At 42.1% G+C, this 24,102-nt stretch overlaps 1 protein-coding gene across 6 annotated transcripts in view; it reads left to right on the forward strand.

Annotated features, from left to right (window-relative positions):
* The window catches only part of cdk10 (cyclin dependent kinase 10), a 59,703-nt gene extending 37,290 nt beyond the window's left edge, over positions 1–22,413 (forward strand). For 5 of the 6 annotated variants that reach the window (XM_077567525.1, XM_077567526.1, XM_077567527.1 and 2 more), the window contains 3 exons: positions 18,359–18,498; positions 21,676–21,728; positions 21,813–22,413. In XM_077567525.1, coding sequence (XP_077423651.1) covers positions 18,359–18,498; positions 21,676–21,728; positions 21,813–21,907 — 288 coding nt within the window. In that variant the 3' untranslated portion in view covers positions 21,908–22,413. Of the gene's footprint in view, positions 252–18,358; positions 18,499–21,675; positions 21,729–21,812 lie in introns of those variants that run through there. The other variant, XM_077567529.1, reaches the window with a different exon arrangement.
* Positions 22,414–24,102: the final 1,689 nt, after the last annotated feature.

Below are 24,102 nucleotides of genomic sequence, written 5' to 3' on the forward strand. Positions count from 1 at the left end.
CGGAAAACGCGGAGCACAACCGAGAACTTCTGCTCAGGCGGACGTTCAATCGGAAGACGAAGAGTGCCCCGAGTCCAATGCATATTCATCGGAGGAGTGGGTACAGTCTGATCACGGAGAAGACACTGGCTATGGACTACGATGCCACCATGAATGGAGCGGATAAGATGGATCAACCACCCGGTATAGGAACTGAAGGACAATGAGGAAGCCAGACGTAACACCACCGTAACGTCACCGTATCATGATCCTGTGAGTAGACTTGATGGCAACATGGCCAAACACACACTGCAGTATATACTTGCTATTCCCCGGAAAAAAAAGCCAGCAAAAAAGTGTAGCGTCTGCAATCGCAGTGAAACTAATCTGTTGTGCAAATCCTGCGGCGTCCTGTTGCACGCAGGGGAGTGTTACAAAAAGAAAAACTGTATCTGAAACATCCACACAATTGTAAATAGTACCATGGTTGCACACATTTGTAAATAGTTTGCGAAATTGTTTTGTCAAATTGTTACACTGTTGAATGTAAATAAACATATTTTGCTATCAAAAAACACTTTTTCATTGTTGGTGGTAGTGTTTTACAGAAGTAAAGCAGTACAAAGTTTAGGTGTTTGTGGCATCATTCATGGGAAAAAAAGGTGTCAAATTCACTAGAGTGCATGAAATAATATTGTTTCACAAAAAGCTTGATTTCTCCGTATTTTGTTTCAAAACAGAGCATTTGGGTGAAACTAACCATTTTCTGATGAAAGATGAGAGTCCAATCTTTCATTTGGTAGTATGTGTGTTTCCATAGTCCAAACACAAAATTTTCTGTGGACCTTGAAAGATCAGTCAAAATGCTTAAATCGGCTGGCACCCAAGGCATCCCTTTTCTGAAAACGTCTGGCAGTCAAAGAGTTATTACCTTTTTCATGAATAAGTGGTCGAATACACAACACCCTGATTGTATTGCCATTTGCACAGTGGATCAGTTGCTCATGACAAATCGGCATAAATGATAGCTGAAAATGCTCCGTTCATAGTAGCATGTCAGTGAGGTAAAGCAAAGTAAACACAAATCTTTGGTTAGGTTTTGTTTGGTTTTCCTCATTGCTGAGGTAGCTACCGTTTTTTTTATGGTTTGAAGTTAAACAAATCACCTAATTATTTAAACATGACAAACAAAATCTATCATCATGGTCTTATCATAATGCAGCAGGAACGAACAATAAAATGTCAGAGCACTTCTACTTGTCTGCTTCAGCCACTATGTCCACTATGATTGTCTTTGAAAATCTCCCCATTTGAACAAGAATATATATACTAGTCATGTACAAAATTTTATTTTATTTTTTAAATCAGTGTGCACCCCTACTACATTGCAAATTGTGTTTAATTGACCGTCTCCGCAGTCATTTTAAAGGATCTTTGTGCAGTTTGTTACTTTTTTCCTCGCGACTGCCACATCTGACCCAAAGCGTAATTGCAGCATCTGTGTTAGGCTCGTTCATGGTTGGGTGTGAGTATGTGCACGATCTTAAAGAGACAGCCACAGTTGGCAAACGAAGACATGACTTCAAATGAGGTAAGAAAAACTCCGTCCCTCCCCTCTCCAAAGAAACTGTACAGTGTGCAGGGTCCGCACACTCTACCATAAAGGGAAGATAAAAGCTGATAGGTGCAGTCAGAGTAAAACAGTCAGGGCTCTTTATACTCATCTTGGCATTGGTGAAGCATGCATGATGTAGAAAAAGCTTTAAAATTACCTTTTTAAACTGCACAATGCACCTTTAGGCATAAAAAATCTAATTAAACTTGACATGTCATTACAAGTTCCGTGTGTTTGATTAAAAACATTTTTTTAAATGGTCTCAAAGTTGGTCTAAAATGTTTGTCAAATGGCCTAAAAAGGGCTAAACATTTATAGTGATTCTTGAAAGAACCCTGTCTCACTCTTCTGCCTCTCTCTTTCTGTCTGTCTGTATGCTTGTAAATGTCTTACATTATTTTCATTTTTTTTAAAGAGGCACATACACATTTGTCACACACATGCTGTTGAATGGCAACGGTGTTTGCTAACCAAAGTGAACTAATATGCAAGATTTGCGGTTGGCATTAAATGATGAGACTTACCTGAAGAAGAGGAAAGGCTGCTGTCAGCGTCATTAATGTCATCTACCATTTCAAACATGCTGGCAGTGGCAGGGCTTCTTTATTTTATTTGTCCAACTGCTGCTTGTGAAGTGCTTGGATTTTGTCAAACACTGCACACTTCTCGGCTTTTATGCTTTTTGTGTATATAAATGTGTATATATATGTATTTTTTTTAGGCTTTTTTTTTAAGTGGCGAATTTCAGGTGTTATGTTACCTCTCTTGCATGCAAACGTTTTACTGCATCTGTTGCACTCCCAAAGTCATCCTTCTTCGGTAAAAAATGAAGCCAAACTTTCGACTTTTTTGCTTTTGGCATTATGCTATCATTTCAATGTGCTACTGTAGCTCAGGTCACGCAAGTTGACATCGGAAAAGCAAGGGGGCATTACGACAATAGAAGTTGGGCACTGAAATGTTTGTTTTCATTAGTTCTGGTTACTATTACTTAAGTCAGATCCTGTGCCGTATTAGTACTGACTTTTGGTACCCAACCCTAGTACTGACGTCACCCATTTGCGCTGGATTTCATTCATGCTATGCTAAAATGCATTTCCGGGTTTGGAAGCCAGCGAGATTCGCCGACCAATAAGCCAAAGTAATAGTTAAGTATTGTAGCGAGAGTGAAGCCTCGCGCTTCCTATCGTTCTTTGGTTGAGCGTGGCAGCCCACACCTGGTGTGTGGACTTCTGCTGGGATGTCCCCACAATCGGCTCGTCATATGCAGGCAGCACCGCCACATCGCCTGCATCTGCCCAGCGCCAACGCGGCAGAGTTCTGTTTTCACCCACCAAATATTGTAAGGTGTTTGGCTTTACCATCGTATGTATGTTATGAATTGTGTTTTAGAACAATACTTACTGGTGACCATATTTATAATTGCATATGGATAAAAATTGGAACATCTTGTGGCCAACATGTAGCACTAGCAACTAGGGGTGTTTAAAAAAAATCTCTCTCGCTCTCTCTCTCTCTCTCTCTCTCTCTCTCTCTCTCTCTCTCTCTCTCTCTCTCTCTCTCTCTCTCTCTCTATATATATATATATATATATATATATATATATATATATCACGATATTACAGTGTGCAATTCTCGAATCGATTCAATATGAGGCCGAATCAATGTTTAAACATCAATTTCTGATAGAAATATTCAACAAAACGTCTTACTTAAGGTTAGGGTTTACACTTTAAGCATGGAAAAATGTTGAAAATATATATATTTTATTGTGAAATACATTACCATTTATTTACACACACATACACACACACTACCACACACAAAAAAAACAGAACAAAAGTACAGAAAATTGGTACTGTTCATTACCGGTATCAATTATCCGGTACTTAGAATTGGAACCTAACCGGTTCAAATACGAAAGGTACCCATCCCTACTTGTTAGTGAACGAAGCACACGTTGTTTTTACGTCATGGTCCGATAAAAGTTGAAAAGATGTTCGTGAACTGTTTTTTTTTGGGGGGGGGGGGGGGTTACACCAAGTCAAGTTTATTTATATAGCCCTTAATCACACAAGAGTCTCAAAGGGCTTCACATGCCCACAGTTGACAATTATCAAAGACATCCCCTAATCAAACCACAAGAGAGCAAGGGGAAAAGAAGAAAAAACATCAGCCGAAAAATGAGAAACCTTGAGAAGGTACCGCAAATGTGGTAATCCCCCTTCTAGGATGATCAGGCTGCAATGGATGCCGACTGGGCAACATTTTATATAGTTTGTGATACTAAGCATCCCCTAGAATAATGCAAAAGTCAATTGAAGAAGTTGAAGCACAGCAAGACGACGTTGTCAGCGAAGTGGGTCCTCATCCAAATCCAGCCCGGTTGGTCGGAGCAGCTATCTCCATGGATCTCATCCCGGTCAACAAGCACAGAACCCGTAAAGCAGCATCCGAACCGGTCATTTACACTTAACTCCCTCTCCAAGCCATGGAGAAGGGAGGAAAAGAAAGCAGCGGGAGTCACCAGGTACACATCATTCAGCCAAATACAAGAGTATAAAAATGAGTCTTAAGACGCGATTTAAACGTTTCTAGAGAGGTAGCGTCTCTGACCTCTGAGGGTAGGGCATTCCAGAGCACTGGAGCCCGAATCGAAAACGCTCTAGAACCTGCTGACTTCTTTTTGGCTCTTGGAATCTCCAAAAGACCAGCGTGTTGCGGACAAAGGTTTCGTGTCAGAACATATGGTGCATATCAACGAGATAGGAAGGCACTAAGCCGTGTAATATTTTATATGTAAGTAACAGAACCTTGAAATCGCATCTCAAGTAGACCGGAAGCCAATGCAAGTTGGCTAGTATCGGGGTAATATGATCAAACTTTCTTGTCTGCGTCAAAAGTCTAGCTGCAGCAATTTCTACTAACTGCAGACTTTTAAGACTGGTCATGGGAAGACCAGAAAGTAATACGTTACAGTAGTCGAGGCGAGATGTAACAAACACATGAATTATCATTTCTGCATCGCCATCGTTCAAAATAGGACGAATGTGAGCAATATTACGAAGGTGGGGAAAAAAAGCAGTTCTAGTAATATTTTTAATATGCATTTGAAAAGAGAGTTGGATCGAATATAAACGCCAAGTCACTTTGGCTAATAATACATTTACCAAGGTTTAGAGAGGTTTTTGTAAATAGATGCCGATAACGGGCAGGACCGACAATCAACATCTCATTTTTATCTGGGTTAAGGAGCAAAAAATTAAATGACATCCATTGTTTAATGTCGGCGAGGCACGCCTCCAATTTACAGCAATTATGCAGATCTGTTATTTTTACAGGCAAAAATAATTTGAGTATTGTCAGCATAAAAGTGAAAGTTTATGTTATATTTACGTATAATATCACCAAGTGGAACCATATAAATGTTAAACAAGAAAGGGCCAAGTACTGACAGTGGGGGCTAATTGTAAGTTTCTGCTATACAAAATGGACGGGAGTCTCGAGTTGTCTTTTTTAGGTTTTACTAGAACTTGCACACAAAAAGACAACTGCGTCATTAACGTCTTTTTCTATTCTTATTCGCTCTCCCAATTACATGCAACAAGCGCGCCCTCTACTTCGTGTCTGTCTTCAAATGCACAGCAATTTCCATTAACAAAACGCTACCACCACCCAGTAGCGGATAATTTCAGTGCACATCCCTTTAACATAAGAAATCAATGTTTTTTATTCTCTTTTTAACTAAATCTTAATATATACTTCTAACTTCAATAACTGCTATTATATTGACTATGACTATTGACTATATTTACCATAGATCAATTGTATCCTCAACTAAAGATACAACACCGACCCTTGTGGGACTCCACACGTAACGTTACATAACTCAGAGGTCGCATTGCCATAGATTACACGGTACATTCTCTCTGAGAGATAAGAACAAAACCACGAAAGTGCTAGGCCTGAAATACCAATACATGTTTAGAGACATTCTAATAGTATGCTCTGATCGAGAGTCAATTGAAGAAGTTGAAGCACAGCAAGACGACGTTGTCAGCGAAGTGGGTCCTCATCCAAATCCAGCCCGGTTGGTCGGAGCAGCTATCTCCATGGATCTCATCCCGGTCAACAAGCACAGAACCCGTAAAGCAGCATCCGAACCGGTCATTTACACTTAACTCCCTCTCCAAGCCATGGAGAAGGGAGGAAAAGAAAGCAGCGGGAGTCACCAGGTACACATCATTCAGCCAAATACAAGAGTATAAAAATGAGTCTTAAGACGCGATTTAAACGTTTCTAGAGAGGTAGCGTCTCTGACCTCTGAGGGTAGGGCATTCCAGAGCACTGGAGCCCGAATCGAAAACGCTCTAGAACCTGCTGACTTCTTTTTGGCTCTTGGAATCTCCAAAAGACCAGCGTGTTGCGGACAAAGGTTTCGTGTCAGAACATATGGTGCATATCAACGAGATAGGAAGGCACTAAGCCGTGTAATATTTTATATGTAAGTAACAGAACCTTGAAATCGCATCTCAAGTGGACCGGAAGCCAATGCAAGTTGGCTAGTATCGGGGTAATATGATCAAACTTTCTTGTCTGCGTCAAAAGTCTAGCTGCAGCAATTTCTACTAACTGCAGACTTTTAAGACTGGTCATGGGAAGACCAGAAAGTAATACGTTACAGTAGTCGAGGCGAGATGTAACAAACACATGAATTATCATTTCTGCATCGCCATCGTTCAAAATAGGACGAATGTGAGCAATATTACGAAGGTGGGGAAAAAAAGCAGTTCTAGTAATATTTTTAATATGCATTTGAAAAGAGAGTTGGGTCGAATATAAACGCCAAGTCACTTTGGCTAATAATACATTTACCAAGGTTTAGAGAGGTTTTTGTAAATAGATGCCGATAACGGGCAGGACCGACAATCAACATCTCATTTTTATCTGGGTTAAGGAGCAAAAAATTAAATGACATCCATTGTTTAATGTCGGCGAGGCACGCCTCCAATTTACAGCAATTATGCAGATCTGTTATTTTTACAGGCAAAAATAATTTGAGTATTGTCAGCATAAAAGTGAAAGTTTATGTTATATTTACGTATAATATCACCAAGTGGAACCATATAAATGTTAAACAAGAAAGGGCCAAGTACTGACAGTGGGGGCTAATTGTAAGTTTCTGCTATACAAAATGGACGGGAGTCTCGAGTTGTCTTTTTTAGGTTTTACTAGAACTTGCACACAAAAAGACAACTGCGTCATTAACGTCTTTTTCTATTCTTATTCGCTCTCCCAATTACATGCAACAAGCGCGCCCTCTACTTCGTGTCTGTCTTCAAATGCACAGCAATTTCCATTAACAAAACGCTACCACCACCCAGTAGCGGATAATTTCAGTGCACATCCCTTTAACATAAGAAATCAATGTTTTTTATTCTCTTTTTAACTAAATCTTAATATATACTTCTAACTTCAATAACTGCTATTATATTGACTATGACTATTGACTATATTTACCATAGATCAATTGTATCCTCAACTAAAGATACAACACCGACCCTTGTGGGACTCCACACGTAACGTTACATAACTCAGAGGTCGCATTGCCATAGATTACACGGTACATTCTCTCTGAGAGATAAGAACAAAACCACGAAAGTGCTAGGCCTGAAATACCAATACATGTTTAGAGACGTTCTTTTTTTTTTTTTTTTTTTTTTTTTTTTTTTTTTTTTTCTTTTTTTTTGGGAGATCTCAGTATTGATCATTTGAAATGTCATCATCATTGTTCTCCCTTTTTTTTTTTTTTTTTTTGTATGTGTGTTTGTGCGTGTGTGCGTGCGTGTGTGTGTGCGTGCGTGCGTGCGTGCGAAAAAAAATAAAAATAAATAAGAATTCCCATACCGTTCACCTAAACCGAACACTTCAAAATCCAGCCAGAGTCGTGGGGCCGCCAGGAGACCCAAAGGGGGACCAAAGAAAAGAAAGAAAAGCGAAGCCCAGCACCGACCAGACACCACCCACCGGGCCACTAACCTTCACCAACCCCAAAGACATCCCAACTCCAACAAATCAGGGAAACCTCAAGGGCCCAAAGGAGAAACTGAGGAAAGGTAGAAAGGACAGACGAAGCAGAGTGAGATCCACAGACACCAGCCTCCACCGAATCAATGACCTGAGGGAGAAACAAATTGTGTCTGAGTCTCGATAGATGCTGGTGTGGTGGATCTAGCATGCATGAAAATCTCCACCAAAGAGGGGAGCCATCGACCTCCGCCAGGACAGAGCAAGCGCAACACCTCAGGGCCCCCCAGGCCGCGGCCGCGCCAAAGGACGACCCCCGGGCCCCGCAGGGGCCACCGGCCGGAGAGCAAACCCCGGAGCAGGAGCGCCCCCCACCCCAACGCGGCCCGCGCCCCCAACCCAACGCAGCAGGACGGGGCACTGCAGGCCCACCAGGCACCCCACCGGCCCACAACCCCCGCTCCCCCCGCGACCCCCCGCCCCCCACCCCCGCCACCCACCCCAACCCAGCCCCAACCGCCCCCAGGTCCCCAAATCCCCAGACACCCTCCCCACCCCAGCACCCCCCACCCCGGCACCCCCACCACCACCCCCCCACCAACCAAGCCGCCCCCGCCCCCCGCCCCCACCCCCACCAACCGACAGCCCCCCAGCCCCCGACCCCAGACCCCGGGGACACACCGCACCCAGGCATCCGCGCCGAAGAGGGGGCCGGGCAGCGGAGCGGAGAGGGCACCCGCGCCCACCCCACCACGCGGAGGGACGGAACACCAGGGGCAGAAGGGGAGATGGGGGCACCGGAGGACGGGCGGCATCCCCGAACCCCAGGCCCAGCGGGGAGAGGCCCCGGTCGTCACCCCAACGATCAAAGTGAAAAACTAACCCTGTTACTAAGTTCGCCAGCTCGCCGACTGGCGAACTCTACCCCTAAACCGTGTGTGTGACCCCACCCAGTGTATATACATAAGTGTGTGTGTGTGGTGCATTAAAATTGGGGGCAGGTGAACCGGAGCAGAGGGAAATGATATCCCCCCCTGCTCCGATCCATCCGCCCCCCAGGCATGTCAATGAGCGTATGTGGTGCATTAAAATAAATTAATGGGGGGGGGGGGTGCACACGGACAGGCGACCGCAGCACTGCTTCATACCGCGGCCGCCCCAACCGATGCCCCCCCCCCCCCCAGTTGTGTGGTGCATTAAAATTTGGAGGGGAGCTGCAGGGCGGAGACGGTGTCTCCACCCCACCCCACTCCCCCCCAAAGTGTGTTATGTGCCCTAAAATGTATTGTGCAAAACTAGTGCAGTGAGTTAAGAGGAGCGACCAGCTGGGCCCCCCCCAACCGGGCGGGGGGGGGGAGGCGCACCCGCCCACCAAAACCCCCACCCACCCCACCGGGACCCCGGCGGGGCTTGCCCCCCGGATACCGGGGCCCGCCCGAAGTGCCCGGAGGCCCACCGGAGCGGGGCGGGCACAACACCAATCCCGCCCACTCCCCCGGCTCCCGGAGCGCCGAGACCCGGGCCACGGACGGAACCCCCGGCCTAGGGGAGGGGGAGGAGGGCGGACAGGGGAGGGGGAGGGGACGGGGGAAGGAGACGACAGGAAGGGCAGGAGGCAGCAGCAGGGCCGCAGAGAGAGGGGGAGAGGAGGAGGAAGGGCGACGAGGGAGAAGGGACAGGGAGGCGGAGGACGGGCGGGGAGAGGTGAAGAGGGAGAGGAAGCAAGGGGGAGGAAGGGGGAGGGGAGAGGGAACCACGGGGCACCCCGGCGGCCCACAGGCCCCGACCCGCGTCGCCGGACCCAGAGCGACGGACCGCGCCGGGGCGGCGCCGCCCCGGACACCAGGGAGAGCCCCGCAACACAGCACCCACCACGAGACCCAGGGAACGACCAAGACGCAGCCGCCACCCAGCAGCCAACAGAGGGGCAGACCCGCCCACGCCCAGCCAGGGGGGACAGCACCTGTAGCGTTAGTCCCCTGGCATGCAGTGAATCCGAATATTAGCCTTTAGTGCCCATTGGAGGTGAATCTGTTCGATCCTGTTGGCAGCAACTGGGTTCCTGACTATAAAAACACAACCATAAGTAACAAACTGCCAAATGCAGAGACATCAATGTAAGTTATCACAATGTGGTGGCTCTCGCTAACAGGCAGAATTAAATAACCAGAATTAGGTTAAAATATTCTATATACGTAGACCATATTTCTATGAATTTTGATATTTGTTTTTTATTTGAGGCCGATATTTTTTCCATTAAAATGTGATTTATAAGGAGGTTAGACCATTGGTCGATATTCAGAGTTTGTTTATTTTTCCAGTTAACAAGAATTGTTTTTTTAGCGATAGTAAGGGCTACAAGTGTAGATTGAAATTGTTTATGTGGTAGGTCAGTTGTTGTTAGGTCACCTAGCAAACACAAGTTTGGAGATAAAGGTATCCTATAGTCCAAGATAGCGGAAAGTTTTTCTAAGACTTTAGTCCAGAAATACATAACCGGGGTGCATAACCATAAAGCATGAAAATAAGTGTCTGTAGTGTTTTGTAAACACTGGAGACAAATGTCGGAGTCGGAGAGGCCCATTTTCTTCATCATATATTGAGTAATGTATGTTCTATGGATTATTTTGTATTGGATAAGTTGTAAATTTGTGTGTTTTGTCATTTTAAATGCATTTTCACAAACTTGAATCCAAAAGTCAGATTCCGGAGCTATAGACAAGTCTGTCTCCCATTTTAAGATGGGTAAAGACATTTTATCCGTATATGAAAGTAACTTATATATTTTTGAAAGTTTTTTTGTTGTTGTCGGAGAGAGCTTGGTAATATCTTTAGCTAAGCCAGGCGGTTGGAGCGTACCCTGAAGTGTTGGAATTTGTTTCTTTATCATATTTTTAACTTGCAGATAATGTAAAAAATTTCCGTTTGTTATTTTGTATTTTTGGAGCAAAGATGTATATGATATAAACATATTATCTGAGAAGAGATGGTGAAGATGTGTGATTCCTTTCTGCTCCCACACACCTAAATAAAACGTTTGGTTGTTAATTCGAAAGTCAGGGTTATGCCATAGGGGAGAAAGCCCACAGGGCTCCACTTGGGCTTTTGTAATTTCTAATGCCTTCCACCAAGCAGTCAGGGTGGCGGAGATCATTGGGTTTTTAAAACAATTATGTCGCTTAATCGATGTTGTAATAAAGAGTAAATCTAGAAGTCTGAGGTTATTACAATCCTTCTGTTCTAGTTCCAGCCAACAGTTAGTATCTCTGTTGGGTTGTGCCCATAGAACGATATATTGTAGCTGGTTAGCTATATAGTAGTACATAAAATTTGGTGCCTCTAGGCCACCTTTGGATTTACTTTTCTGAAGAGTAGATAGACTAATCTTTGCTTTTTTTTTTTTCCAGTAAAATTTTGTAACGGCTGAGTCCAACAACTGGAACCATTTAGCCGTAGGTTTAAATGGAATCATTGAGAAAAAATAGTTTATTTTAGGTAAAACTTTCATTTTAACGGTGGCTATTCGTCCTATTAAAGAAATAGGAAGATTATTCCAGCGTTCCAAGTCACTATGAATGTTATCCAGAAGTGGAGAAAAATTTAAATGAATTAAATCAGTTAATTTAGGTGAGATTTTTATGCCTAAGTATTTTAAATTACCTATAGGAAATGAGTAATGTGGGTCCTGGCTTGCAGGGTTCCATGAATTTTCTGTAATAGGTAGAAGTGTTGATTTTGTCCAGTTAATAGAATAATCTGACAACTGTGAGAATTTAGTTATTAAGTTAAATACTTCCCCTAACGAAATCGCCGGGTTTTCTAGATAAAGTAAAATATCATCGGCATATAGATTAATTTTATGTTCTGTTACCCCAGAGTGAATTCCTTGAATCCTTCTTTCCTGGCGTATGGCTATTGCAAGTGGCTCGATAAATATTGCAAATAATAAAGGGGATAGTGGGCATCCCTGTCTTGTGCCTCTCTGTAAAATAAAGCGCTTAGATATAATCCCGTTAGTAGTAACTGTAGCTTTGGGAGAATCATATAATACTGACACCCAGTGGATAAATGATTTCCCAAAGCCAAATTTATTTAAAACAGCAAAGAGGAAGGACCAGTTAACTTTGTCAAAAGCTTTTTCTGCATCCAACGATATAATAACTGCCTTCTTATCATGCCGCTGTGACATGCTAATAAGGTTAAAGAGCCTCCTAATATTATTAGTAGAGTGGCGATCTTTAATAAAGCCTGTTTGGTCGCTATGAATAATTGTCGAGATTACTGTTTCTAATCTAGATGTGAAAGCCTTAGTAATAATTTTGATATCAGTGTTAATTAGTGAAATCGGACGGTAACTTGATGGAAGGGTGGGGTCTTTTTCTGGCTTTAATAAAAGTTTAATTGCTGCTGTATTCATGTGTGGACGTATGTAACCATTAGTTTTAATTTCTGTTACTACTCTTAAGAATAGCGGAGCAAGCATTAACCAGTAGTGCTTAAAAAATATAGCCGGATAACCATCTGGGCCAGGTGCCTTGCCATTAGGCATACTATCTAGAGCACTGTACAACTCGTTTATAGTAAGTGGCGCTTCTAACTTATCTTTATATTCAGTAGTTAACCGAGGCATATTTAAGCTACTGAGGAATGCCTCAATATGCTCAGGGTTAGGTTTGTTAGTTTCTGAGTATAGGTTGCGATAATAGTTATAAAAAATGATTAATTTCTTCTGGTGATTGTGTACATTCACCAGTTGTCCCTTTAATAGCCGTTATAAGAGATTTTTCCCGATTGCGTTGAAGTTGGTTTGCAAGAAATTTACCTGATTTGTTATTATATTCAAAGTTGTTGTATCTCAATTGTTGTATTATAAACTCTGTCTTTTTAGTTAGCATATCGTCTAACTGTATTTTTGTATTTTGTAAGTCAGTCCATATTTGGTCATTTGGGTTTATTGCGTACTCATCCGTCAGTTGTTTAATTTTATCTTCCAAGTCATTTTCAAATTTTTGATCCTGTTTCTTTTTATAAGATGAATATGATATAATTTTACCTCTAATTACTGCTTTCCCAGCTTCCCAGAGAAGAGATGGCGATAGGCCTGGAGAGTCATTTATTTCCAAAAAGTCTGCCCACTCTTTCCTTATAATTTTATCAAACTCTGCATCGTTTAGAAGAGAGATGTTAAAACGCCATGTTGGTGGTGGTTTAAAAGTATAATCAACTTGTAGGGAAAGTGAGACTGGTGCGTGGTCGCTAATAATAATAGGATGTATTTTTGTAACAGTTTTATCAGCAATAGAGTTATTTGTAAGAAAATAATCAATTCTTGAAAAAGACCGGTGTACAGCGGAAAAGAAGGTAAATTCCTTCTTATTTGGGTTTTTAAGTCTCCAGCTGTCGACGAGGCCAAAATCATCCATATATTCCCCTATTACTTTAGTAGATTGTAATCGCCTTATACATGTTGTGTTATTAGAACGGTCTATTAATGGATTTAAGACTGTGTTAAAGTCTCCTCCAATAATAATAGTAGAGTTCGCTGCTAAATCAAACAGCTGAGAGAAAAATTCATGGAAAAAGGCCGGATCATCATTATTAGGGGCATATAAATTGCCAAGTGTATATATCTTATTAAATATAGTTATCTGAATAATAATGTATCGGCCCTCTGGGTCTGTTATTGTATTATTTAGAGTAAAGAGTAAATTCTTATGTATGAGTATACAGACTCCTCTTTGTCTGCTGTTATAAGGGGCAGAGTATGCTTGGCTAAAATTCTTATCAATAAGTAATTTTTCTTCAGATTTTTGTAGGTGGGTTTCTTGCAGGAGGCAAATATCTGCTTTTAATTTTAAGAGATGGTCTAAAGTTTTTATTCTTTTTGCCTGTGAGCGAGCGCCACAAACATTCCAGGAAACCAGAACTAATTTATGCATACAAACAATATAGGCTCAGTCCTGTGTAAATATCTGCATAGGCCATTTGTCAATACTGGCATGTTATAGGATAGAATCAAAGTAGTTAGGTGATTTATATAATTTGTGTAAAATATAAGGAAATGTGTAAGTAAATATAACAGTGAAAAAACGGGTAGGGATGTGAAAGTGAAGGACGTTAGTGGGGAGTTAAACAACATTATAATACACCAGTAACTGGTAACCCAAGCGAGATTTTTTTTTTTGTTTGTTTAAATCTACTTTTAGATATAGTTATGTATTATTATTATATTTATAATATAGCGTAAACATAATGAGTATTCATATTTTAGGTTTTATAACCACATATACATTATATGTATATGTATATGTATACGTATACATCTAATAATCAAACAAAGTTTAGTTCCATCGATGCTAATTAGAACAGCCAGGGAGTGGAGTTGGGGTTCCGGAATAGTTGGCCATCGATGTATAGTTTATCAACGACCATCATAGTCCGTTTACCCTCCTGCCTATTTTGTTTCATTATAGGAAACAGTACCTTTCGCCGCTCATTAATCTCTCTAGGGAATTGGTCATTCATTCCGAATGAGGTCCCTTTAAGCTCCCGTCCTTTACTTTTAACAAATACTTTTTGTTTAAAATGCTCAAATTTGGCGATAATAGGACGGGGTCTATTGCCCCTACGGGCTCCAAGCCGATGTACCCGGTGAAAGGAGATGTTATTTACCGTCTCCTGAGGAATTTTTAACGATGTCGTCATAAATTTTTTTATCTCAACCTCTGGATTGTCAGAGGTGTTCTCGGATATACCTGAGAATATTAAATTATCCTGCATGCTACGGGATTGAACATCCAGAATAGTTTCTTTTAGCATTTTATTTTCCTTTTTAATGGTTTCTAACTCGGCTGAAACAGTCACGAGTGTAGCGTGTATCTCGGCATTGTTGCGTTGGAGATCATTTATTTGTTGGCTGAAGAATTCCATACTTACCTTAAATCCTTTCACCTCCTCGCAGATTAGGGAGAGGACCTCTAACTTTTTATTTATGGACTCCAGCATACTGACCGAGACCTCCGTAGTAGTTAGGTCGTCCGTGTCCGTCGCTGAGTCATTCTTTCTCTTTTTAGAGGGTTTCTTAGACGGTTTCTCGACGGAAGAGTCCTCCATCGCGCAGTTGTAAAAATAACCGTCAATGAAGCGTTCGAGGTCCTCCACGTTGGATGGTATTCCAAATCTGTCGGATGAAAGAGAAAAGAGAAAAGCCAAGATATATGATGGTTAAACTCGAATTAGTTTAGCATAATAGAGCTAGTTCTATCTTAGCAGCAGGGCGCTGCCATGTTGGGGTGTCCCGGTCTCGCTGTAGGTCTCGCGATAATCACAGCATCTCGCGCATGCTGTTCAAGCTGACTGTCACACCTCTTCACGTTCTCACACCCTAGAGACGTTCTAATAGTATGCTCTGATCGACAGTATCGAAGGCGGCGGTTAGATCGAGTAATAATTAAAAATAAAAATAACAGCAGTTTTAAAAGCTACTGAAACAGTGCCAGTAGAAAGTGATAAATTCATAGTATTTAAAACCGAAGGTCCTAAAATTAAACAAACTAAACTATTCTTTAATCAATTTGCCCGGGAGCGGGTCAAACAAGCAAGTTGTTTGTTTTGCCGCAATAACCAGATCTGTTTTCAAGCAAGATTTTATTGAAATAAGAGGGCGTCATTGGACAGTTATTAGCCAGGCTGTCACTATTAACATCAGAAATTTTGCGATTTAAATGATAATAATCTCATCTCTAATAAACGAAATCTTTTGTGTAAAAAAAATTGCATAAAATCATGAGCTGAATGCGTGGAGCTCTGCTACGTCGGCTGCTTTTGTGTTAACATTGCTACTGTATCAAATAAGTGTTTACGGTTATTTTTATTAAGACCTATAATTTTAGAGAGATAATTAGTTTTTGCTAAAGCTAGAACTTCTTTATATTTATGCAAGCAATCGCACTATGCTTGACGAAAGACCTCAAGTTTCGTTGCACGCTTTTTGTGCTCAAGCTGTCTACATGATTGTTTTAAGTGTTTTGGTTACATCTGTAAACCACTGAGTAAGCCTTTTCGGAAGAGTTTTAATTCTTAATGGCGCAACAGTATCAAGGACATTTAACAAAATAGCATTAAAATTATTAGTAAGATTATCTATTTAACCAGTATAAAAAGGAAAGGACGCAGTTGCCAGGGGGAGCAACTCAGAGAGCACAGAAGTTGTTGAAGAACTAATGTTACGGCTGCTGTATCTTTGGTTATGGTTGCGACGTTGTCAATAAGCCAAAACGTCAAATTTAATAAAGTAATGATCAGACATAGCCCGTAGTATACGGCAACACCATTACATTTGAGGTTACTAAACCCCGAGGTAATACCAGATCTAAGGTATTACCATTTTTATGGGTCGCTACGTTTATTATCTGTGTAAAACCCAAAGTATCAATTGTCGTCTGAAATGCTACAGTAAGCGGTTCTAACGGAGAATTCATATGAATATTAAAGTCACCCATAATTAGTATATTATCTGCGTAAGTTACCAAGTAAGCCACAAGTTCAGAAAATTCATTGAGAAAGCCAGACTAAGGTCCAGGGGGACGATAACCACGAGATAAAATGGTAGTAAGGCTACAGCCTTAAAGACAATACCAGAGAGGGAACTAAGATTAAGTACAGATTCGTAAATAAGGGCAACACAGCCGCCCTTCTTACAAGGACGCACAACATGAGAACCCACAGAGTTTGGAGGACAGGCCTCATTTAGCAAGACAAACTCATTAGGTTTTAACCAGGTCTCACAAAGACCACTTAGGTTAACGTTATAATCTCTAATTAAGTCATTATCTAGCAAAGCTTTAGAAGAAAGTGATAAACAAAGTTTTAATACAGTAAGTTAAACCAAGCTATTAAACATTACAGAGTTCCTAGTCATAATAATAATAACATTGCGTTGCCTGCATTTTATTTTATAATTCGAACGACGAAAATTACGACCTGAGTTTATTACTATAGGAATCTGATAAGTAGTCATCATTGTGAACATTGATGCCAGTAGTGTGATGGGAAGTTGGAAAGAGTACTTTGAAGAGTTGATGAATGAGGAAAATGAGAGAGAACGAAGAGTAAAAGACGTGACTGTTGTGGACCAGGAAGTAGCACAGATTTGTAAGGATGAAGTGAGAATGGCATTGAAGAGGATGAAAAGTGGAAAGGCACTTGGTCCTGATTATATACCTGTGGAGGTATGGAAGTGTCTAGGAGCGGTAGCAGTAGAATTTCTGACTGGGTTGTTCAACAGGATCTTAAATAGTGGGAAGATGCCTGAGGAATAGAGAAGTGCGCTGGGGACGTGCAGAGTTGTGGCAACTACAGAGGAATAAAGCAGATGAGCCACACAATGAAGCTATGGGAAAGAGTGGTTGAAGCCCGACTGAGGGCAGAGGTAAACACTTGTGAGCAGCAGTATGGTTTCATTCCAAAAAGTACGACAGATGCAGTATTTGCTGTGAGGATGTTGATAGAGAAGTACAGAGAATGTCATAAGGAGCTGCATTTTGTCTTTGTAGATCTGGAGAAAGCTTATGACAGGGTGCCCAGAGAGGAACTGTGGTTTTGAATGAGTCAAAGTCTGGAGTGGCAGAGAAGTATGTTCAAGTGGTGCAGGACATATATGAAGACTGTAAGAAAGTGGTGAGGTGTGCTGTAGGTGTGACGGAGGAGTTCAAAGTGGAAGTGAGACTACATCAGGGATCAGCTCTGAGCCCCTTCTTGTTTGTTATGGTAATAGCCAGGATGACAGACGAGGTTAGACAGGAATCTCCATGGACTATGATGTTTGCTGATGACACTGTGGTCTGTAGTGGGTATCTGTGTGTGAATGGGAGGGACCCAAGTGGAAGAGTGAGGTTACAGGGAGAAGAGACCAAGAAGGTGGAAGAGTTTAAGTATTTAGGGTCAACAGTCCAGAGCAATGGCGAGTGTGAAAAAGTGTGTGCAGGCAGGATGGAACGGGTGGAGAAAAGTGTCAGGTGTGATGTGTCATAGAATAGTTTCAGCTGAAATGAAATGAAAGGTTTATAAAACTGTGGTGAGACTAGCGATGTTGTTTGGTCTGGAGACAATCCCACTGAGGAAAGGCAGGAGGCACAAAGCTAGAGGTGGCAGAGATGAAGATGCTGAGGTTCTCTTTGGGAGTGACCAGGATGGATAGGGTCAGGAATGAGTACATCAGAGGGACAGCACATGTTAGAAACTTTGGAGATAAAGTCAAAGAGGCAAGACTTGGATGATTTCGACATGTCCAGAGGAGAGATAGTGAGTATTTTGCCAGAAGGATGCTGAGTTTCCAAATGCCAGGCAGGAGGTCTAGAGGAAGACCCAAGATGAGGTTTATGGATGTAGTTAAAGAGGACATGAAGGTAGTTCGTGTGAGCGCAGAGGACAGGTTTAGATGGAGGCAACTGATTCGCTGTGGTGACCCCTGAAGGGAAAAGCCAAAAGGAAAAGAAGAAGATTTGTGAGCATTCAAATTCACCACCCCTTCGTCTACCGCTTGTAACTGTGACTGCCCCTATCAGTTTGTATCTTCCCTTCAGTGAGGAGTGTTTGGACAGTTTTTTTTTTTAGGGGGAGAGGGGTGCACCTTGCACAAGCTTGACACAGAGGCTGCAAGCCAGAGGTGGCAATCATGAGTAAAAAAGTTCCACAATGCTCTTTTAATGTTAAACGCAAGTATGTGTCTTCCCACAGGGTTTTTCTGAGCTGCCTCTCATTGGGCAGTATAGCCTGAGGAAGCAGCCCTACAATAACCTGAAGAATAAATTCACCTGGTTGTCTGAAGCTGGACACAGGCTGCTCAATCTGCTCTTCATGTACAACCCACAGCGCAGGTACGTGTGCACACATACGCACACACGCACACGCAGATATATGTTTTGGAGTGAGGGTGGAACTCAGAGTGCATGGACCTAAATGCAGGCAAAGAAAAAACTGTACAGAGGGTTAGACCTATGAATAACTTGGGCATCACTTTCCTCGTACTGCACATCATAGGGTGACATAAGTAATGTTTTCATGGACATAAATAACATTGTCCAAAAATGATGTCAAATGCACATTACCTGATGTTGATTTTTCTGATATGCACACCAAAAGTTGTTTCCTTGCTCCAGTCCAAAATATGTTTTTCTAGTTTACAGATGAAGACACTAGACTTAGCTGTGCTAAAAATGCATGCTCATTGTTGAGCAACTATCAGTTAAATTTGGCTGTAAGACAAGGAAATGAAACCAAGGTGAACTAAACAAAACAAAATGAAACATCCGCCCTCGCGGCCCTGCAAAGGCAGAAACGCGGCAATGCACTCCCATTAGGGATGCAATGGTCCTCGGTCTTAGACCGCACCGTTCGGTCAGCCCTGCACAGGACAATACGCCCTTATGGGCCGCAAGTTTTCGGTCCGCAACATATTTTGTATTGACGCTTTACACGCCACTGTGTGTGTGCGCGTGCCTGTCCACAAGCGGAGGCAGCTTGCTGCAGAAAAGCCCTCCCCGCGAGCTAATGTCCAATCACTATTGCGGGTCCGCCCGCTCACCCCCTCACACAGAAGTGAAAAACTAAATTGCAAGCACAAACTGCATAGTTGACAAACCAAAGTTTGAAGAAGCGGTGTAGAGTAATTACGGCTTCGTTATCGAATACAATGACAAATGAGTGAAAACAGCGAACAGAAATGTATGTCTGTAAACGTTGCTTGAAACATGTTAATCCATTTTGACCGGGAGCGTTGCCACCATCGAGCCGGAATCAGCGCAGCAGCGTGCCTCCACCTCCAAAGCCGGAAAGCGGACACGCACCTTGCCCTGCCCACACCAACCCTCGGTCCCCCAGCCGATGAAATGCATCAGAACACACACGTGAAGGTGACGCAGACCCGCGGGAGCCATGAAACAAATGACGGCAACACACGCCATGCTTCAAGACACGTGTGTTTTTGAGTTTTACAAACAATGTTTTGTAACAAGAAAAACAATATTTATCACAGACAAACAAAATAAAAGCAAGAACACTCTCGCATTCTGCAATGGACTCTAGGCAGTAAAAAATGTTTTTTTAGGTTTTCTTCCACATGTTTGAAGTTTAAGGTTACGGTTAGGAACATTTTTGAAAAATGGCCACTTTTCTGTGTTAAACAAAAAAGCAACTATTGAGGTTCAGCAGTTCTGTGGTTTACAACAGCCTGGCGTTGCCACGAAGGCAACGGGGGACATTTTGTGAGCGACTCAGACGGACTGTACTTAAAAGTCCGTGGCTCCGCCTTGTTGTCGTGGTTACGGCTGCCAGTATTGTGCCACAGTCTATGCGCCATACCCGAAGCTGGAGCGATGACCATGGGCCGAGCGAGCGCCAAGGGAGGCTCTGTGCTGCGGCTGGCTGAAAGCTTATTTAAGTGGATGGCCCTGTGTTCCGTCTCCCGCGACCCGTGATTTTTTAATAATTTTTTTACTACAATCATTAAAAATGCATCCACTAGTACATATTAAATTGTCCAGATAGGATGAGAAGCTCGTTCGTCCGGGATGAACTCAAAGAGTCTAGCCGCTGCTCCTCCGTGTTGAGGTGGCTCTGTATCTGGTTCAGATGCCTCCTGGACGCCTCCCTGGAGAGGTGTTCCGGGCATGTCCCACCGGCGAGAGGCCCCGGGGATGACCTGGGACACACTGGAGAGACTATGTCTCTGGTTAGCCTGGGAAGACCTTGGGATCCCGTCGGTGGAGCTGGTTGAAATGGCTGGGGATAGGGAAGTATGGGCTTCCCTCCTAAAGCTGCTGCCTCCGCGACCCAACCTTGAATGTGCGGTAGAAGACGAATGGATGGTTATATATTATGGGTGTCTAAATTGTTGCATTAGTATCGCGTTAAAGTGCCTTAAACGGCACTATTTTTTTTATGCTCGATTAACGTCCACCCCTTATTTGGAAAGCCTCTACTAAGGGAATTCCAGTCGCGACGTAGCAGAAACTTCCCAAAAAATTACCCAATAATGCACTGGAGCTGCACTGGAGCTACAATGCACACTGTTTATGGGGCAGAATGTTCAAGTAGAGGAGCCATTTGGACTGTGTAGCACTACCACTGGTTCACTCTCAACCCCCTGTGAGAGCCAAGAGTCGAATGGATGCCATCTTGTCACTTAGAGTGACTCCAACCCACTTGATCTTTTTATGTGGCATATTTTATTCAGCAACTCCAGAAAATAGCTCGTAAGTGTAACACATCGATATCTTTTTCTGGTTCGCTTGCGTCACTTTACATTACAATACATATCTGAGAACAAATAAAAGCATTCGTCGTGTTGAGTCACTATCACACAATTTAGTAGTAATAAATTAAATAATGCATATATTTATGTTGACTGGTGTCAAGTTTATTTTACCATTTTAAAAATGAGCAGAAGTTCGCAAGTTAATTAATGTTAAAAATTAGATAGCTCTTAATATGAAAAGAACAAACCGATCTTGTCTGGTTCGTATGCTGTAAAGTTGCATCATCTTACAATGCTTATCCGTATTGAACTTAACAAAATAAAAGCATTCAACGTTGTGCAAAGGAGTCATTGTAACACAATTTGGCAGTAATAAATCGAGTAACAATGCATATATTTGTGGGGGCTGGGGCCAAGTTATTTTTTTTTACAATTTTAAAAATGTGCAAAAGTTACAGAATTTTCACGACTGCACTGCACACTTTAAAGTCTTAAATTTTCGCAAAATATGACGGTGCGCCTAATAGTGAGGTGCGCCTTGTGTGTGGACCAAGGCCCAAAATCTGACTGGCTATGCGAGGACTTCTTGCGACACATTGCTTGATTGAGGACAGACTGAGGACAGACATGAGAGCACGGAAGAGTCAACACCTCTTATTCTAATCCAGTCGTTCATGTCTTTGAACATTTTACATCTAAAAAAAATTGGTTTTATGTGCCAATCTTCTGCAGCCACTATGCCTGCTGTCTTGATGTTAACATATTGCATATACAGTACGTCTTTGGTGTGTTTTTCCAGAGCTTCTGCCAAAGATTGTTTGGAGAGTTCCTACTTTAAGGAGAAACCGCTACGTGAGTAAATTGCCGTTATATGGAACCGTAGCTTGAAATCATTCTTGTCGTTTTATGTTAATCTTGTTTCTCTGTGATGTGCAGCTTGTGAGCCTGAACTGATGCCGACCTTCCCTCACCATCGCAACAAACGCGCTGCTTGTCAGCTAGAGAGCCACTCCAAACGCAGCAAAATGTGACCAGAAGACCTGAAACAAGCAGCATGCCATTCATACTCAACACTCAAATGGTGGAGTGTTTTGCTAACATTGGAGAGAATAATAAGATCACTGTGGTTTGAGTTTAACCAATTAAAATGAAGCGGAAATATATTGCTCACTGTCTAAATATATTTTAGCTATTTTAGCTAGCTTAACTATGGCTATAAAATCTTAAATCATTGCTCTCCCACTGATGTTTTTATAAAAGTTGCTTTTTCTTTTCTTCCTTTTTTTTTTTTTTAACTTTTTACACAAAAGTGAAAGCAAGTGAAAAACTGAATTCTTTATAGTATACTGGTGATGGACAGAAAATTTGAATATCGAGGAAAAGTACCTTTTATTTCAATATTTTGTTTCAAAATGGGAAACTTGCATGTTACATTAGTTCACCACACACAAAGTGAAATATGTATTTGTTTAAATTTGTATGATTATGGTAGAAAGACACACACAAAAATACAGTGTTTTATAAAATTTGAATATTTCATGTGACCAACAAAAAGGATCTTAAATGTTGGCCTTCTGAAAAGTATTCAAGTCATATGCCCTCAATACTTTCTTGGACCTTTTTTTTCACTAATTACAGCATCAAGGCGGTATGGCTTGGAGGTGATCAGCCATTGGCACACAATTCAGGTGTTATTGTAGCCCAAGATGCTTTGATATTGGCTTTTAGACCGTCTGCATTTCAGGGTTTCTGTTCCCTCGTCTGTTTCCTCTTGACAATACATCATCAATTGAGATCAAGTCCGCCAAGGTTGATGGCAAATCGATGCCTATTACAGCAGGTATTGGTAGTTTTGGCTCGGTGAGCAGGTGCTAAATACTGCTGGAATATAAAATCTTTGTTGACAGCAGGAAGTTTGAAGTTCACTAAAATGTCTTGGTAGACAGCTGACTTGACTGTGAAGTCATCAAATGGTGCTTCTCAAGACTCTGGGAGACCTTGATTTTCAAATGAAATGCAATATTTACTTTTATTTGAAAAAAGTACTTGGGACCAATGGGCAACAGACCTGTACTTTTTCTCCTTAGCCTCGCACAGTTGCTTCTGATGTTTTTGGTTCAGGAGTGGCAGAGTCATACTCCTGAACTCATGTCATGCAGACATCTGTATGTGGTGGCTCTTGATGCACTGACACCAGCTTCAGTTCACTCCTTATATAGCTCTCCTAGATTTCGGAATCACTGTTGCTTGACGTCCTCTCCATCCCTGTCACCTGTGCACCTTTTCCAGCCACTTTGCCCCCGTCGTCCTAACACACTGGTCCAGTACTTTGATACAGCGCTCTGTGAGCATCAAGATTGGTTTGCAATTGGTTTTTGACGGGGGGATTTGAATAAACTTATTAACTCATTTACTCCCAAAAACGTATAAATGTTCTATTTTAAATGTTTTAAGTGTTCCAAACATGTATTTGTTTCTTATGCTAGAGCATACAGAAGGCATTGATGCAGCCTCTCAACTGCACAAAACGGTTGAAGCAATGGTAGTTATTACAAAAACGGCCAACAGGTGGCAGCAGACTATAACCAGGGCAATTTTGAAAACAAGCTACATTCTAAGCAGATTTGTGAATGACGATGAAACCGAGCTTTATTCTAATGCTAATTGCTGCAAAACGGAAAACAGACAGAAATATAAATTGATAGGTTCCATGTTTTTATAGCAATAAAACACAATATTCTTTGGGCCTTGCAAAATCAGTCTAAACCCAGTAAAACAGCCAGGAGCAAAGGGAATTGCTTCAGTGAAAATGGCTGGGAGTGAATGAGTTCAAAATAGGTCAACTAAAAATGTCTGCCTCGAAGCTCCGCCAAACAAGCCATGTTTGCTCCGTTGTCCATATTTTTTACACTGACTTTTTTTTTACAGGTGCACGCAGTGGACAGGATATTATTGAGCTCATTGTAGCTAACATAGGTAGCTCCAGTTGAAGCATCATCTGTAAGTGACTTTTAAAGAATAACTCAACACTTAATCTTAATTTGGCTTTTTAGTCATCTCATTACACGAGACGATACATACTACGTTACTTGTTCCGCATGACGTCGTCGCTCCCTCCACCCACTGGCCCATTCTCGTACACGCCTCCTTAAACGGCTTCTTAGTGAGTTTCTGCTGTCAATCACAGCCAGACCACGCCACTCTCCCCATACGCAACCCAACGGTC

The sequence above is a fragment of the Vanacampus margaritifer genome, chromosome 6, assembly GCF_051991255.1.
Source record: "Vanacampus margaritifer isolate UIUO_Vmar chromosome 6, RoL_Vmar_1.0, whole genome shotgun sequence".
In the NCBI taxonomy this organism is placed as follows: Eukaryota; Metazoa; Chordata; class Actinopteri; order Syngnathiformes; family Syngnathidae; genus Vanacampus; species Vanacampus margaritifer.